The sequence below is a fragment of the Brassica napus genome, chromosome C9 (genome assembly GCF_020379485.1).
Source record: "Brassica napus cultivar Da-Ae chromosome C9, Da-Ae, whole genome shotgun sequence".
Lineage (NCBI taxonomy): Eukaryota > Viridiplantae > Streptophyta > Magnoliopsida > Brassicales > Brassicaceae > Brassica > Brassica napus.
The window spans coordinates 44,766,732-44,784,575 of record NC_063452.1 but is presented as its reverse complement, the minus strand read 5'-3'; the positions used below and the strand labels follow the sequence as shown (position 1 = coordinate 44,784,575).

At 38.1% G+C, this 17,844-nt stretch overlaps 1 protein-coding gene and 1 pseudogene across 1 annotated transcript; both read left to right on the top strand.

The window, feature by feature from the left end:
- The first annotated feature begins 761 nt into the window (after window positions 1-761).
- On the top strand, window positions 762-2,890 carry LOC106411347 (pyruvate decarboxylase 2). The gene has a single exon (XM_013852099.3). It carries the CDS (start codon window positions 874-876, stop codon window positions 2,695-2,697), a length of 1,824 nt encoding a protein of 607 aa, XP_013707553.1. The 5' UTR covers window positions 762-873; the 3' UTR covers window positions 2,698-2,890.
- Window positions 2,891-16,479: 13,589 nt separating this feature from the next.
- On the top strand, window positions 16,480-17,036 carry LOC125592926 (annotated as a pseudogene).
- The last annotated feature ends 808 nt before the right edge of the window (window positions 17,037-17,844 follow it).

The window sequence follows — 17,844 nt, the reverse complement described above, 5'->3', positions numbered from 1 at the left end:
ACTACTCAACACAGCACTTCATTCAGTCACTGTATTCAAATTCACCACCATCATCATCATCGAAGTGACAGATCTAGCAGCCGCTAATTTCTTCCTTTGGTAATTATAAGGACCATAGATCTTTCTTAGAAGATGTGGTACCTTCTCTATCGTTTTGAGAAGGAGATGGCGGATCGATTGAATGCGATAGTTAGCGAGACACGAAAGAGGTAGATCTAGTGTTGTTCATTCTTGAGAAAGTAGCGGTGGAATCCGTCGCTCCTTCATGGCTTCGATTTGGCACGTAACAATTGATGGAATCTGAGGATGCATACAGATATTTTGGAAGATATGTCCAAGATTGAGTCAATAATAAGGGTTTTGAAAAGTTGAAGCGCGGGAGTTTTTAGGTAGTCACGTGATGGCTTTTTCCTCCTTTTTAAAAAAAAAAAAATTTCGTTCACCGACGTGTCTTTCTTTCGCTTCACTAAATTCCAAAAAACGAGTCGGATCCTTGACCGTCGAGTTTTCTAGTAAACAACTGGCCACCTGGGGGTTTATTAGCAAACCGTAGTTTTCATCTCTCTCTCTCTCACGGGGCCCGCCATTGCACATGAAAGCAATTATTCTCTGCTTCTCATACCTAAACTAGTCTCCACGCTCTAATTAGATATATACACGTGACTTCTCTAGTAGCTACATAAAAAAATATGCGGCTGAGATTAAACCGCTCTCTATTCCACCGTTGTTTAATCCACTCGTTGCTACCGTTGTTTTACGTCTCTAATGGCGGTTTCAGTCTCCTTTATATTCCACTAATTTTATCGGGATAAAACTCACAGTTTCACACTTCTTCTTCTCTACTTTGATTCCAAAAAAACAAACCCAACAGCTATGGACACTGTGATCGGATCAATCGACGCGTGCAACCCAGCCACCGGCGATATCTGCCGTCCACCAAACGGCGCCGTCTCCACCGTTCAAAACTCGACTCCCGCTCACTCTACCACCATCAGCCCCTGCGACGCGACCCTCGGCCGCTACCTAGCGAGACGCCTCGTCGAGATCGGCGTCACCGACGTCTTCTCCGTCCCCGGGGACTTCAACCTTACGCTCCTCGACCACCTCATCGCCGAGCCGAGCCTCAAGCTCATCGGCTGCTGCAACGAGCTAAACGCCGGATACGCCGCCGACGGTTACGCCAGATCCCGCGGCGTCGGAGCGTGCGTCGTCACCTTCACGGTCGGCGGATTAAGCGTCCTGAACGCGATCGCGGGCGCTTACAGCGAGAATCTCCCTCTGATCTGCATCGTCGGGGGCCCGAACTCGAACGACTACGGCACGAGTAGGATCCTTCACCATACGATCGGTTTACCTGATTTCACCCAAGAGCTCAGATGCTTCCAAGCCGTCACTTGCTATCAAGCTGTGATCAATAACTTGGAAGAGGCTCACGAGCTTATCGACACCGCCATCTCCACCGCTTTGAAAGAGAGCAAACCTGTCTACATCAGCATCAGCTGCAACTTACCGGCGATTCCTATGCCGACGTTCAGTCGCCACCCTGTTCCGTTCTCGCTTGCGCCTAAAGTGAGCAACCAGATGGGTTTAGACGCGGCGGTGGAGGCAGCTGCTGAGTTCTTGAACAAGGCGGTGAAGCCGGTTCTCGTTGGCGGGCCGAAGATGCGAGTTGCCAAGGCTGCGGAGGCTTTCGTTGAGCTTGCTGATGCTTCTGGGTATGGTGTCGCTGTGATGCCATCTGCTAAGGGGCAGGTCCCTGAGCATCATAAGCACTTCATTGGGACGTATTGGGGAGCTGTGAGTACTGCGTTTTGCGCTGAGATTGTTGAGTCTGCTGATGCGTATCTTTTCGCGGGTCCTATTTTCAATGATTACAGCTCAGTTGGGTACTCTCTGCTTCTCAAGAAGGACAAGGCAATCATCGTGCAGCCTGATCGGGTTACTATCGGCAACGGACCTGCGTTTGGATGTGTATTGATGAAGGATTTTCTTAGCGCTTTAGCTAAACGAATCAAGCATAACAACACTGCTTACGAGAATTACCACAGGATCTTCGTCCCAGAAGGTAAGCCTCTGAGAGAGAATCCCAAGGAGCCTTTGAGGGTTAATGTGCTGTTTCAACACATTCAGAACCTGCTCTCTTCTGAAACTGCTGTGCTCGCTGAGACGGGGGATTCTTGGTTCAATTGTCAGAAGCTGAAGCTCCCTGAAGGATGTGGTTACGAGTTCCAAATGCAGTATGGGTCCATCGGTTGGTCTGTTGGTGCTACTCTAGGCTATGCTCAAGCCATACCTAACAAACGTGTCATCGCTTGTATTGGGGACGGTAGTTTCCAGGTTACCGCACAGGATGTGTCGACCATGATACGGTGTGGGCAAAAGACCATTATCTTTCTCATCAACAATGGAGGGTACACCATTGAAGTGGAGATCCATGATGGTCCTTACAATGTGATAAAGAACTGGAACTACACGGCTTTTGTTGAGGCTATTCACAATGGAGAAGGTAAATGCTGGACTGCGAAAGTGAGGTGCGAGGATGAGCTTGTGAAAGCGATTAGCACGGCAACGAATGAGGAAAAAGAGAGCTTTTGTTTCATTGAAGTGATAGTGCATAAAGATGACACAAGCAAGGAGCTTTTGGAGTGGGGATCTAGAGTCTCTGCTGCTAACAGTCGTCCTCCAAATCCTCAGTAGAGTCCAGAGATGTACTCTATTTTCAGTTTGGTAGTTCCTTTGTTGCTTTATGAAAAGTAGTTGTGTATCCTTTGGAGAAGAGCAGTGCGAGTCTCCTTGAGGATAAAACTCTTGAATGCAAAAATAAAATTCGGTTAAACTTTGTGTAATTGTTTGGTCTGTAAATGTAAGAGTTGATCATTTTGTTTTGCTTTTTTCTCTCCTTGATAATTTTGATTTTTTGAATAGGGACATCAAATTCCATCTCATATACGGACAACATTCATTAGTTAGTTTGAACGTCACATCGTATAAAAGATTCGTTGATCCATTTGAATTCATTTGTTTACAGTCAAAGAGGAATCACCAGCCGTCTGTTCTAAGTCCATCCAACGATTCACGAGTGATACTTAAACGTGGCCTCCTTAAGTTGTAATGTGTTTCTCGTTCTTGTTGGTAGACAATTAACACAAAACTTTGCCGACTTACTCTCTCGCTCTCGGTTTCCATTGATCCTTCATGTTCTCCTCCTTCAAACATTTGCCAATACCCGTATGTATTGTTAACAAGCTCTTAAATGGAGAAGTTCAAGACAGTTCACCTTCCTATGGGAGAGGAATTTTGATTTTTTGATGCAGCTACTGGGAGTCCAATTCTCTTACAAACTTCAAAGAACTTAAGCCATAACTTACGGTTTCATTTGAACATATCTACAGAGATACAAAACCCCTGGACAGGATACGATCAGACTAGCTGGTGCAGAGCATGGAATTGGTAACTCTCGGGATTGGGCTGCAAAGGGTCCAAATTAAGCTTTTGGTAAGCATACATTATATATTGCTATCTTGGTTATATGTGCATTTCATGTAAACCTTGAGATCTTAAAATTATTATTAGGGCGTGAAAGCTATTATTGCCAAGAGCTTTGATAGAGTCCACCGCAGCAACTTGGCTAGTAGTGGGATTGTTCCTCTGTGTTTCAAGTCTGGTGAGGAAGCAGAAACCCTTGGACTTACTCGCCGTCTGGTGAGGAAGCAGAAACCCTTGGACTTACTGGCCATGAACGCTACACAATCCATCTTCCTAGCAATATCAATGAGATAAACACTACAAGAAAACAGCGGTATTCCGACGGACATTCCGACGGAAAATGAAATCTTCGGAATATCCCGAGAAATTTCCGAGGATATTCCGAGGAAACACAAAATTTGGTTTCCTCGTAATTTCCTCGGAATATACCGACGGAATTCCGAGGAAATATCAATCCGTCGGAATATTCTTATGGAATACCGAGGAAAAATGTATTCCTCGGAAAAAACCGATGCATTCCGAGGATATATTATAGCCGTTAGAGAGCCGTTGGGGGATTTTAAAAATTCCGAAGAAATTCCGAGGAAAGAGCCGTTGCCGTCGGTATTCCGTCGGAATTTCCTCGGTCTCTCGGCAGGATTTCAACTATAAATACAAGCACCCCTCTTCCTCTTCATTCACTCCATATCTTCATCCTCCCTCTTACTCTCTTTACACACGAATTTGATTCATAAAAAACATGTCTTCTTCAAATTATTTTCGTTCTTGGATCGATCGACCTCATTTGGATCCGAACACGAGATTGCTTACGGAAGAATACCAACGAGGTATAACTGAATTCATGGGGTTAGTTCACCGACAACCGGAAGCAAAAACAGGTATGTTAAGATGTCCTTGCTCTAATTGTAAAAATAGAAAGGTTATTAAAGAGTGAGATGTTTGGACTCATCTATATTTGAGTGGGTTTACACGAAGTTACAAAATTTGGTATCATCATGGGGAAACTGATTATGAACATGGTAGTACTAGCGAACCTCAGCCAGCGGTTAGATTAGAAAAACCAATTAGAACGGATGTAGATTATGGTGTAGGTACTGAGCAGATGGTAAATGATCATTTTAGAGGGGAAGATTTACCCAATGCACAAGCTAGGAGATTTAATGATATGTTGGATGCTGTAAAGCAACCATTGTACGAAGGTTGCAGAGATGGTCATTCAGCTTTATCATCTGCTACAAGATTGATGGGCATTAAAACAGATTATAATTTAGCTGAAGACTGTGTGGATGCGATTGCTGATTTTGTAAAAGGTATTCTACCCGAGGATAATGTAGCTCGTAGCTGGTCTTGGTTTATACCACTCTACATTATCCTCGGGTAGAATACCTTTTACAAAATCAGAAATCGCATCCACACAGTCTTCAGCCAAATTATAATCTGTTTTAATGCCCATCAATCTTGTAGCAGATGATAAAGCTGAATGACCATCTCTGCAACCTTCGTACAATGGTTGCTTTCCAGCATCCAACATATCATAAAATCTCCTAGCTTCTGCATTGGGTAAATCTTCCCCTCTAAAATGATCATTTACCATCTGCTCAGTACCTACACCATAATCTACATCCGTTCTAATTGGTTCTTCTAAACTAACCGCTGGCTGAGGTTCACTAGTACTACCATGTTCATAATCAGTTTCCCCATGATGATACCAAATTTTGTAACTTCGTGTAAACCCACTCAAATATAGATGAGTCCAAACATCCCACTCTTTAATAACCTTTCTATTTTTACAATTAGAGCAAGGACATCTTAACATACCTGTTTTTGCTTCCGGTTGTCGGTGAACTAACCCCATGAATTCAGCTATACCTCGTTGGTATTCTTCCGTAAGCAATCTCGTGTTCGGATCCAAATGAGGTCGATCGATCCAAGAACGAAAATAATTTGAAGAAGACATATTTTTTATGAATCAAATTTGTGTGTAAATAGAGTAAGAGGGAGGATGAAGATATGAAGTGAATGAAGAGGAAGAGGAGTGCTTGTATTTATAGTTTAAATCCTGCCGACATACCGAAGAAATTCCGACGGAATTCCGACGGACAAAACTAGTTCGTCGGAATTTCCTCGGAATTTTGTAAAATCCCCCAGCGGCTCTCCAACGGCTATAATATTTCCTCGGAATTCATCGGTTTTTTCCGAGGAACACAGTTTTCCTCGGAATTTCCTCGGAATATTCCGACGGACTGTAGTTTCCTCGGAATTCCGTCGGTATATTCCGAGGAAATTCCTCGGTATATTCCGAGGATTTCATTTTCCGTCGTAATGTCCGTCAGAATATCGCTGTTTTCTTGTAGTGTATGCACGAGATCAGTGACTCTTGAAGGTATTGAAAATTTGAAGACTAACATAGCCGTGATTCAGTGCAACCTTGAGAAGATATTTCCTCCCTCATTTTTTGATGTTATGGAGCATCTTGTTATTCACCTGGCAAGAGAATTGGAGCTTGGTAGTCATGTGCAGTATAGATGGATGTATCTGTATGAGCGGTATATGTTCCATTTGAAGAAGATGGTGAAAAATTTAAGTAGGGTGGAAGGTTCTATAGTCGCACAGATGATCAATGAAGAAACTTCAAACTTTGCCGAGTACTACTTTCCAGCAGAAGTTCAGACAAAAAATAGAAGACCTGCTCGGCATGATGATAGAGGCGAACGGGCAACATATCATGTTACGGTTCCAGACATTTTCACAGACGTTGGACGGCTTAGCAGAAAACCAAAGGACCGTCGACTTACTGAGCAGAAGCGCAGTAATTTGCAAACATATTTGCTCACCAACTGCGAAGATGTTCTTCAATATGAGAGGTAAATAAATTAGCTTACAAATTTTTATTTTAACAAGTTGAAATTTAAATCTTAATTAATTACATTATTGTCATCATATGTACAGGATTTTCATGGCAGAAAAGCGATTCGAATATAGATACGCCACAGAGGACGAACTAGAAGAAATGAAGCAGAGAGAATTTTCTGGATGGATGTTTACTTATGTGAGTGCTTTAAACAAATTAAAATATCATTTATCACATATTTATACTAATTCGTATTTATTGATATAACATATATATGTGCTATTAATAGGTGTCTGCTGGTTTGGCCAGAGGTGAAACATTTGACGATTGGATACGCGAGATGGTCGTTGGACCAAACTTTGTTGTGAAGTCATATCCGAGATTTTGTACTCGAGGATATGCATTCACAACTCAGAAGAGGAGACGTTCGAGTACGACTTATGATGCTGGCGTTTGTTCTGTATCAGTAGATGATGTATACTACGGATACATACATGAGATTTTGGAAATCAAGTATTTGGGCATGGTTGGATTGCGATGTACTGTTTTCTATTGTGATTTGCACGACAACACTCTAGATCGAGGTGTGAGAACAGATGCATTTGGTGTTACATCAGTAAATTCGAGGCGAAAGCTGCAATATTATGATCCTTTCATTCTTGTTTCTCAGGCCGATCAGGTAATTAAATGTTAATTATTCAGAATGATTCATCATCATGTGTATTAATTTATAATTTTACTAATAATTTTTTAAATGTTACAGGTTTGTTATATCAAGTACCCCCGGGTAAAGAACAGAGATGATCCATGGGTTACTGTTACAAGACTCAACCCGAGAGGCCGAGTTCAGGGAAGTTCTGAGCTGGAAGATCCACTACAACCAAGCACATCCGGCAACTTAAGTGCAGCAGAAGATTTAGCTGGAGGTGGCCTTGTAGTCGATTTAACCGACTTCGGAGAGGAAGCCGTCGTTCACGTAGAGGATGAACCAGTGATTGGAGAGTTTCACCAAGATCCAGATTCAGATTCATCTGGTGATGATGACTCGGAAGCAGACTAGCATCGACTTTTTTTTTTTTTTTAATAGAAATACCGAGAAAATTCCGAGAGAAGATAGGTTTTCCTCGGAATTTCCTCAGAATAGACCTTGTTGATTTAGGGATTTGATTATAGAGTCTTTTTCCTCGGAATTTCCTTGGAATATTCCGACGGAATTCCGAGGAAGATAAGGGTTTCCTCGGATTTCCCTCGGAATATTCCGAGGAACTAGGGATTTTTAACCGAAAACAACGTTTTGCGGATTGAATAACACGTATATAACCTTCATTACGTGTCTTAACCAGATTATGAAGTCAAACTTTGGTGTTTTACCCAATAACAAACACTTTTACGATTGCATGAACGAAATCCCCACAACATAAGAGAAACACTTATACACTTTAATGAACGGTAAAGGGAATACTTACAATTCGTTTTGAAATTTTGTTATTTCATAGTTTATGATCATCTATACAAAGATTCTTCAATGGTATGCATTGCATTTGTATAAGAAATGATATAGGGAAAAAAAAATTGATGTTTTGAAACCCCAAACATGTGTTCCTCGGAATTTCCTCGGAATATTCCGAGGAAATTCCGAGGAACAATATAAACCAACAGAAATACATGCATAGGATATTCTTTTTCCTCGAATTAATGAAATATCCGAGGAAATTCCGACGGATATTTAAGTGTCCGTGGAATTTCCTTGGAATATTTTCATTTAACCGGGCAAACCAGCCGCGAAATATTTCGCGAAAATTGAAATTAAAATTCCGAGGAAATTCCGACGGAAACTATCCGTCGGACCCTAGGTTTTATAACGATGAAACGCTTCTTCTTCCCCATTTCTCTCTTCTTCCTCTCCGGCTCCTCTCCCTCCTCTCCGGCTCCTCTCCCTCCTCTCCGGCGATCTCCCCCTTCTCTCCCGACGATATCTCCGGCGAATCCTCTCTAAACCTACACAAATCATGTAAGGACTCTATCCCACTCTCTTAGGTTCTATTTGTTAGGTTTTTGTGTAGATTTGATAGATTTTTGTTAGGGTGATTGGTTAGGATTGTGATTTGGTTGTATAATAGGTTTAGAATTGTGATTTGGTTGAATAATTTGTTTTGTTGAATTGATTTAGAATTTTTTTATAAATATTTTTTTATTTTTGTATTTATAAAATCGATTTTTGTATATAAATTCGATTTTTGTGTATAAATTCGATTTTTGTATTTTACAAAACGATTTTTGTATATAAATTCGATTTTTTGGATTTTACAAAACGTTTTTTGTATATAAATTCGATTTTTTGGATTTTACAAAACATTTTTAATATCTATAAAACTTTTTTTGTGATTAAAAACTATTATTTGGGATTTTTTTAAAATATATATATATATATATATATATCATATAAATTTCTATATTTATTAAACATTTTTAATATTATTAAAACTATTTTTTGTAATTATTAAACTATTTTTTATTTATTAAAACTATTTTTGTTAATTAGAACTATTTTTATATATTTATTAAACATTTTTAATATCTATAAAAAAAAATTTTGTGATTAAAAACTATTATTTGGGATTTAAAAATATATATATATATATATATATATATAATATAAATTTCTATATTTATTAAACATTTTTAATATTATTAAAACTATTTTTTGTAATTATTAAACTATTTTTTATTTATTAAAACTATTTTTTGTTTATTAGAACTATTTTTATATATTTATTAAACATTTTTAATATCTATAAAACTTTTTTTGTGATTAAAAACTATTATTTGGGATTTTTAAAAAAAAAATTATATATTTCTATATTTATTAAAAAAAAATTTAATTTACAGGTTTAATGATGATCAGACCCGGCCTCGACAGCGTCGTCACTACAAGAAAACATCGGTATTCTGACGGACATTCCGACGGAAAATGAAATCCTCAGAATTTCCCGAGGAATTTCCGAGGAAATTCCGAGGAAACCCAAATTTTGGGTTTCCTCGGAATTTCCTCGGAATATACCGACGGAATTCCGAGGAAACATCAATCCGTCGGAATATTCCGAGGAAATTCCGACGAACTAGTGATCGATCGATGCGTTTTTGGACATATACCCATCGATCGATCACATTGTTACGCTTTGGTCCATCTTAGTGATCGATCGATGCGTTTTTGGACATAAATACATCGATCGATCCGTTTATAAAAAAACATTTGAGATTTTGAAATTCCGAGGAAACCCTTTTCTTCCTCAGAATTTCCTCGGAATATTCCGACGGAATTCTGAGGAAGAAAAGGGTTTCCTCGGAATTTCCTCGGAATATTCCGAGGAAATTCCGAGGAAATAGGGTTTTTAAACCGAAAACAACGTTTTGCGGTTTGAATAACACCTATATAACCCTTATTAAGTGTCTTACGTTCATTATGAAGTCAAAAATTTGTTCATTACCCTATAATAAACACTTTTCCGATTGTATGAACGAAATCCCCACAACATAAGAGAAACACTTATACACTTTAATGAACGGTAAAGGGAATACTTACAATTCGTTTTGAAATTTGTTATTTCATGGTTTATGCTCATCTATACAAAGAATCCTCAATGGTATGCATTACAATTGTATAAGAAATGAAATACGGCAAAAAAAAATTGATGTTTTGAAACCCCAAACACTAGTTCCTCGGTATTTCCTCGGAATATTCCGAGGAAATTCCGAGGAACAATATAAATTAATAGAAATACATGCACAGGATATTCTTTTTCCTCGAATTAATGAAAATATTCCGAGGAAATTCCGACGGATATTTAAGTGGCCGTCGGAATTTCCTCGGAATATTTTCATTTAACCGGGCAAACAAGCCGCTAAATATTTCGCGAAAATTGAAATTGAAAATACTAAGGGAATTCCGACGGAAAATATCCGTCAGACCCAAGGTTTTATAAACTCGAACCGCATCTTCTTCCCCATTTCTCTCTTCTTCCCCATTTCTCTCTTCTTCCTCTCCGGCGATCTCTCTCTCCTTCCGGCGTTCTCCACCTTCTCTCGCGACGATCTCTCCGGCGAATCCTTTCCATTCCTTTACAAATCATGTAAGGACCTTATCTCACTCTCTTAGGTCCTATTTGTTAGGTTTTTAAGTAGATTTGATGATTTTAGAAGTTTTTTGATAGATTTTTGTTAGGGTGATTGGGTAGGATTGTGATTTGTTGTGTAATAGGTTTAGAATTGTGATTTGGTTGTGTTGAATTGATTTAGAACTTTTTTATAAATTGTTTATTATTTTTGTATTTACAAAACGTTTATATAAATTCGATTTTACAAAAAGTTTTTGTATATAAATTCGATTTTTGATTTATAAAAGATGATTTCATATTTATAAAAATATTTATATTTATTAAAACTAATTTTGTATTTATAAAACATTTTTTTGATTTATAAACACTATTTTTTTATTTTTGTATTTATAAAAACTATTTTTAAATATACAAAACGTTCTTTGTATATAAATTCGTTTTTTGGATTTATAAAAGATGATTTCATATTTTAAAATTAATTTTGTATTTATAAAACATTTTTTGATTTATAAAAATTATTTTATTATTTTTTGTATTTATAAATACTATTTTGTATTTATAAAACGATGATTTCATATCTATAAAAATATTTATATTTATTAAAACTAATTTTGTATTTATAAAACATTTTTTTTTATTTATAAACAATATTTTATTATTTTTTGTATTTATAAAAACTATTTGGTATTTATAAAAAGATGATTTCATATTTATAAAAATATTTATATTTATTAAAACTAATTTTGTATTTATAAAACATTTTTTTATTTATAAAAACTATTTTATTATTTTTTGTATTTTAAATATGTTTTCTATTTCAATTTTAATTCTATATTTTTGAATTTCAATTTAAAAAAATAAATTTATAATTTTTTTTTTGAATTTTGGAAATATTCCGAGGAAGTGTATCCCTCGGAATATTCCGACGACATATTCCTCGGAATATTCCGAGGAATTTCCGACGAAAAAAGTCCTCGGAATATTCCGAGGAAATTCATTTCCTCGGAATTCCGTCGGAAATTTCCGAGGAATTTCCGAGGAAAGATGAATTTCCGAGGAGTTATTTCCGAGGACTTTTTTCGTCGGTATGTCGTCGGAATAGCGTTATTCCGACGACATACCGACGATTTTTTCCCTCAGTATGCCGCTGTTTTCTTGTAGTGCGTGGTCGTGGTGGTACGGGCAGCCAGTCTCGGGATTCCAGCCATTTTCAGGATTCCCCTTCGCCCCACAGCTCCTACCATACATCTCCCTCTGCTGCACCCGCTCCTGCTCCTCTCGCTCCCGCTGCTGCACCCGCTCCTGCTCCTCCGGGTCCTCCGGGAGTGATGACTATTGCGGAGTTGGTTCGACAGCCCGGTCGTGACCATCTTCCCTATCTCACTCCGTATCCACGTGGGCGGGGTCAAACATGGTAATTAAACATATTTTTTTCATTAAAATTTGATTCATTATTAAGCGTTTGTTCTTTTTATTAGGTTCAACCGATCCGGGAACGGGATCAGCGCATGGATCAACCGTATGATGTACTCGGCCCTCGACAAGGGACATCCGACTTTCACTGACTTCCCTACCGACAAGCAGCATCTGTGGTTTCGTCAGTTTGCGGTAAGTATTCTAATTTTTTACTTATATTTTTAATCTTTAATATAAATTTTCTACTAATTGTGTTTTTTTTTCAGCAAGAATTCAACTGGAATTCCGATGAGACGTTTTTTATCTATCACCACTTCGTCCATAAAGTTATGGACAACTATGGGAAGCAGATCCACGAGTGGAAGAAGTAGTGAGAAATCAACAAGGTTGTTTTTAATTTATTAAACAATTTTTTAATTTATTAAACTATTTTTTTATTTATTAAACTATTTTCTTTTTTTTTTATTAAAAAGTCCCAAAGTCGATAAACAACACGGTCTGGACGGAGTTGTGTGCGCATTGGGATAAGGAAGAGACGAAAGAAACTTCTTCCACCAACTCCACCAACCGCAGGAGCGACCGTAAAGGGAATGGCGTCTTCAAGCATAACTTGGGTGCTCAATCTATTGCTTCTCTGGGGGATCGCATGGTAAGTTCACCCGCTTTTTCTTCAATTATTTAAGTTTTGAAATTTTATTTTTTGTGCATTTCTTCTAATGTCTAATGTTTCTTTAATTTATGTTTTTTTCAAGGCGGAAGAAAATGATGGCGAGCCGGTTGATGATCTCGCCTTAATGAAGAGGGCGTATACCAACAAGAAGACCGGCCAGATTGATGACGGTCTTGTGAGGGAAATGGTCACCCTGGTCCAAACTCAGGTGCAAGACGAAGTGTCTCAGCTTCAAACCGAGGATGACGATTCGACGGCTTCGACCAACTTGTCCCGGTTTTGAATCAACAAAATCGTTGAATCCGTAAGTTCTTTTTTTTAAAGTTCAATTCATTTATTTCTTGATTTAAATTTTGCTATTTTCTATTTCAGTTGGTTCCAAAGAAGAAGGGACGTTTGGTCGGTTTGGGTCGTCGCACCCGGTCGGTTCCTCCTTCTTCTGCACCACCGCCCTTTGTTGATCCAGAAGTACTTACGGCTCAGTTGAATGACAAGGATGATCGCATATCTTTGTTGGAGACCCAGATGACGGCTCAACAGACGGGCTATGAGGCACAGAGGAGTCTGAACCAGCAAATGATGGAGATGATGCAGAGGATGTACCCGAACGAGGTGTTCCCCAACGTGCAAGACCCGTAGTTTTTTTTTTTTCAAAAACTCGGAATGTTTTATTTTTATTTGTACAACTTTGAATATTATCTAATATGTTTTCAATTTTAATTTTAATTTTATATTTTCGAATTTAAATTTCAAAAAATTTATTTTTTTTTTAAAAATAATTTTTTTTGAAATTCCGAGGAAATGAACCCTCGGAAATTTCCGAGGAACATTTCCTCGGAATATACCGAGGGATTTCTTCCTCGGAATATACCGAGGGACTCATTCCACGGAATTTTCCGAGGGCTCCTTTCCTCGGAAATTCCCGATGAAAATTCCGAGGAACATTTCGTCGGAACTTCCGAGGATTGGACCATCGGAAAGTCCATCGAAATATCCCGAGGAAGTTCCCCCTCGGTATATTCCGAGGAGCTTTCCGACGAACTGGTGGTCCTCGGAGTTTCTTCGGAAATTCGTTTCCTCGGAATTCCGTCGGAAATTTCCGAGGGATTTCCGAGGAAAAATGAATTTCCGAAGAGTTATTTCTGAGGACTTGTTTCGTCGGTATGTCGTCGGAATAACGTTATTCCGACGACGTACCGACGATTTTTTTCTTCGGTATGTCGCTGTTTTCTTGTAGTGTAAAACCGGGTCATTTGCCAAATCTTTTAATTTGCATCGCACTTTCTGTTAGATTCCAAGGTGGTAACACATTATTTGGACCAATCATTAATGAGTATCAGCTTATTTTTAAAAGTTCTAACTCGGGGTTTATTGGAATGATCAGTTGGAAGTGGCGTCCCATGATTATGGCGGCATGCTTCCGTACATCATCCGAAGTTTGAGCAACGAGTAAGCTTTGATCAAATAAAGACGTACGGTATCTTCTCTTCATTTGTCCGTCAGACAACAACCACACGTATCGAACTTGAGTTCTCCACTTGAGTTCTCCAAGTTACACTGTCATCGCGAATCTTCTAGCAACTTGTTGACATAAAAAGACCTACTTGTTGCTTTTATTACACGCTACCATTTTGTTACTTTTATTGCTTTTTTATACTCCCTCTATATCAGAATTTTAATGTTTTTACGCACCGATTAAGAAATTACAAACTTTAATTAATTTTTCTCGTTTGTGTAAAAATAACAATAAATACATATAATTTTATCTATAGAAAATCATACTGTAGAATACAAATAGTCAAAAACATAAAATTGCATTTACTTTTTACATGGAAACTTGAAAACATCAATTAAAATGAAACAAAAATTTTCTCTTAAAACATCAAGACTCAATAAGGTCAATATACAAATATAGGACAGTAATTGCAGATTCATGCAAAATAAAACTGTATTTGCAGGATTGGTAAAGTTAGTGGGGTAAAAGGACGAAACTGTCCTCTGCGCTGAATGTCAGACCTAGCATGCGACTTGCAAACGGATATTAACAGTACAATAGGCAATTTTGTGTCATATATGTGAGAGGGTAATTCTTGACAAAATTAGATTAAAACCCAACCAAATCAGCTAAAATATAGAATGTACGGTAAAATGGAAGATTTTACAAATAGAATTGAAAATAGTTGAACCCAACAACAATAATATTAAAGGTATGTACATTCGGTGTTGCGATGCGTTAATAATGGAGTTACATTCGGTGTTTGTAAGGGGCGGAGGTTACGCGAATCTCCGGCGTCTCCGTCGGTGCTCACCGTGACCTCTCCCCCATCGGAATTTGCTCTACGAGACGGATTAAGCAAGATTCGGTCTACTAGGAGGTGCTCCTCTCTCTCTCGGCGACTCGGGTGGGCTCTCTGTAGCGGAAGCCCCTAAGAACTCTGCCGCTCTGGTGACTCGTCGGTGAAAGGTTGGCGTACGTTGTTTGAGGACGACGGTGACCCAACCGGAACCGCGTGTCAGTCATCGGGGCTGGGGTTAGGCTCCGAGGGGAGGGTTTGTTTCTGCGGTATCGGTGGATCTCACAAATGGGATGGTGGTTTCCTTTTGTCCTGAATTTCGCCGGCTCGCTTTTCTTCCTTTCCTCGTCGACAAGAGCGGAGGAGCACGGAACTTCTCGGACTTGTGAGGCGGCGAAGCAGTTACAGAAAGTGGCAATTAGGGTTTTTGGAGCCGTTCTTCATCTGAAGGCGGCGTTTGTGGCCGCGGGACGCTTCGTGGGTGGCTCCGTTGATAGTGACTGGCGGTGGATCTGGCGGGCCTCGACACCCCCGTCATGAGAAGTCGTCGGAATCTGGATTTGGTGGCTGCGGTGTCAACGGAGGAGGGAGCATGCTCTCTCAGTCTTCTTTTCCTCAACCTAAATTCCTCTTTGTTATGTAATTTGTGTATTTTGCTTAGCCAAGTCACTTGTAACCTAGGGTTCATGTTTCTCCGGTGAATCGGAAAATGCTGTTGTCCGATGCCCTTCTGGGATGAAAATTATAATATATATTTATTATTAAAAAAAAAAAAAAAAATTAATAATTTTAATGATTTACTTTGTCTGGATTAATGAAGAGTGGTAGCGTACTAGGATGATGAAGGTGCATGCAAAATGGGAAACTGTTACTAGGCAGAGATAAGGGAATATTGGTTGATATTCTTTAATATATTCTTAAATATTCTTTAATATATTCTTTAATATCATTAAATCAGTAGTAAGAAAGATAAATGAAGGGATTGTGTCAAGTATATCTCTGCGCATGTGCTTGGGAGTTGTAGTAGGGGTAAGACTGTATTTATGAAAAATACACGGTGTTATAGTCATTTACCTAATTAAACTGTTTTCTATGGTCATCAACCGCAAATTACGGAGGGAATACTAATGAAAGCTGTTAAGGGGCCCCAGGAATAAAGAGAGTTGCGCGTTTATTGTAAGCTGAGAGGGAGAAGTAATTATTCTTAACGTGGACCATCCAACTTGGTCACCAAATAGCACTTATCCGTACACGTGTCCAAATTTAATTGATAGAGATCTACGGCTACGATCTAACCGCCTCAGAATTTCTTAAAGAAAGTCCTATAAATACACACCTATCCTCCTCTCTCTTTTCTTCATCAATTGAAAAACAAAAGTCAAATACTTGTTCGGTCTCGTCTTCTTCCCAACATCTTCAGGTACGGTTTCCTCGTCCCATCTATTTCATCTGATATTTAATTTATTAGAACTAGCGATCCTCTCGCCACGCGAGTTGGTTTACTTGATTGTTAGGGTTTTACTCAAGTTTAATCTATGATCCTCTGTTCTTGATTGTTTATTGTTTGATTTGGTTTCTTGATTATTATATTATTGTTACTCATGATCTGCTTCTGGATCTAAACTTGTTGTTTCCAATTATGTGCAGAGAGAATCCAAAGAGAGCTTTCCAAGTTTACATGGTTGAGCTAGACATCCAGGTACCATTAGCATATGACCCTTTCGCCGAAGCTCAAGACACAGATGCACCAGGAACCAAAGAGTATATCCACGTCCGTATCCAGCAGAGGAATGGTAAAAAGAGTTTGACGACGGTTCAAGGTCTGAAGAAATTACAGCTACGAGAAGATTCTCAAGGATCTTAAGAAAGACTTTTGCTGCAACGGGAACGTTGTGCAGGACAAGGTGCTGGGCAAGATCATTCAGCTTCAGGGTGATCAGAGGAAGAAAGTTTCTCACTTTTTGGTTCAGACTGGGATTGCTAAGAAGGATCAGATCAAGATCCACGGGTTCTAGATTCGGATCGTTCGGTTTTATCTTTCTCTTTTATATGCGAATAATATTGTGTGATCGATCATCATTAGAGGTTTTTAAGGGGTCTTTTCTTTTGGTTTGAAGCTTCGGTTTTGTGGTTCTCTGTTTAATAGCTCAAGTTGTGTGGAATGTTTGAGTACTTGTGCAATGATAAAATTTTCGATTGTTCTATTTTCCCATCTCTTGGTTACGCTATATTAGCTCGATCTGTCGTTTATTAAATGGTAGGAAACAACATAATCAGAACTAGAAAAGTGACTTGTGGATTCTGATGGATTTCATCGAGAGAACGGGTGAAATAGACTCGAACGTGAAGAAATTATTTTGATCCTTCCTTTGATCAAATAACTTAAAATGTGGTTCAGAAGCACACACACACACAAACGTCTTGCGAAAAATCCGGAACACTAATAGTTTGTTTATTGTATGGGAATCAAGTTTCCAATAAAAGAGAGAGTATATGGTATGTGCTGCTTTGCACATTCTTCTATTGCTTTTTGCGGTGATATTAGTGTTATTCAATCATATATTTTAATAGTGTTTAAATCTAAATAAAATTCAATGTTATTCGAATGATTTTAAAATCTAGCATTATTTTATAAAGGAAAAAATTGGAGAAATACGTTTATATAAGATATTAATTTGAAAATTACACTATTATTTAAGTTTTTTGAAAAATACACTTTTGTATATATATGAATTTACTAGATTATCCTATATAAATATTTATTATTATCAAATTTATCATCATAATTTATTTTATGTCTAAGTAAACAATTTCAATATATTAAGATTTTCTTTAAAAAAATCTTAATAATATCTACAGAATATATCTTATATATATATAACTTTTTTGAAAAATTAAAAAAGAAAACAAACCTGCGTCTTCGTCATGATCATTCATTGGCCATTTTTGTAAAATTATTTTCACTTTTCAAGTTTCATAGTTTTTTCTTCCTATCATTCAAAAATTGTTAAT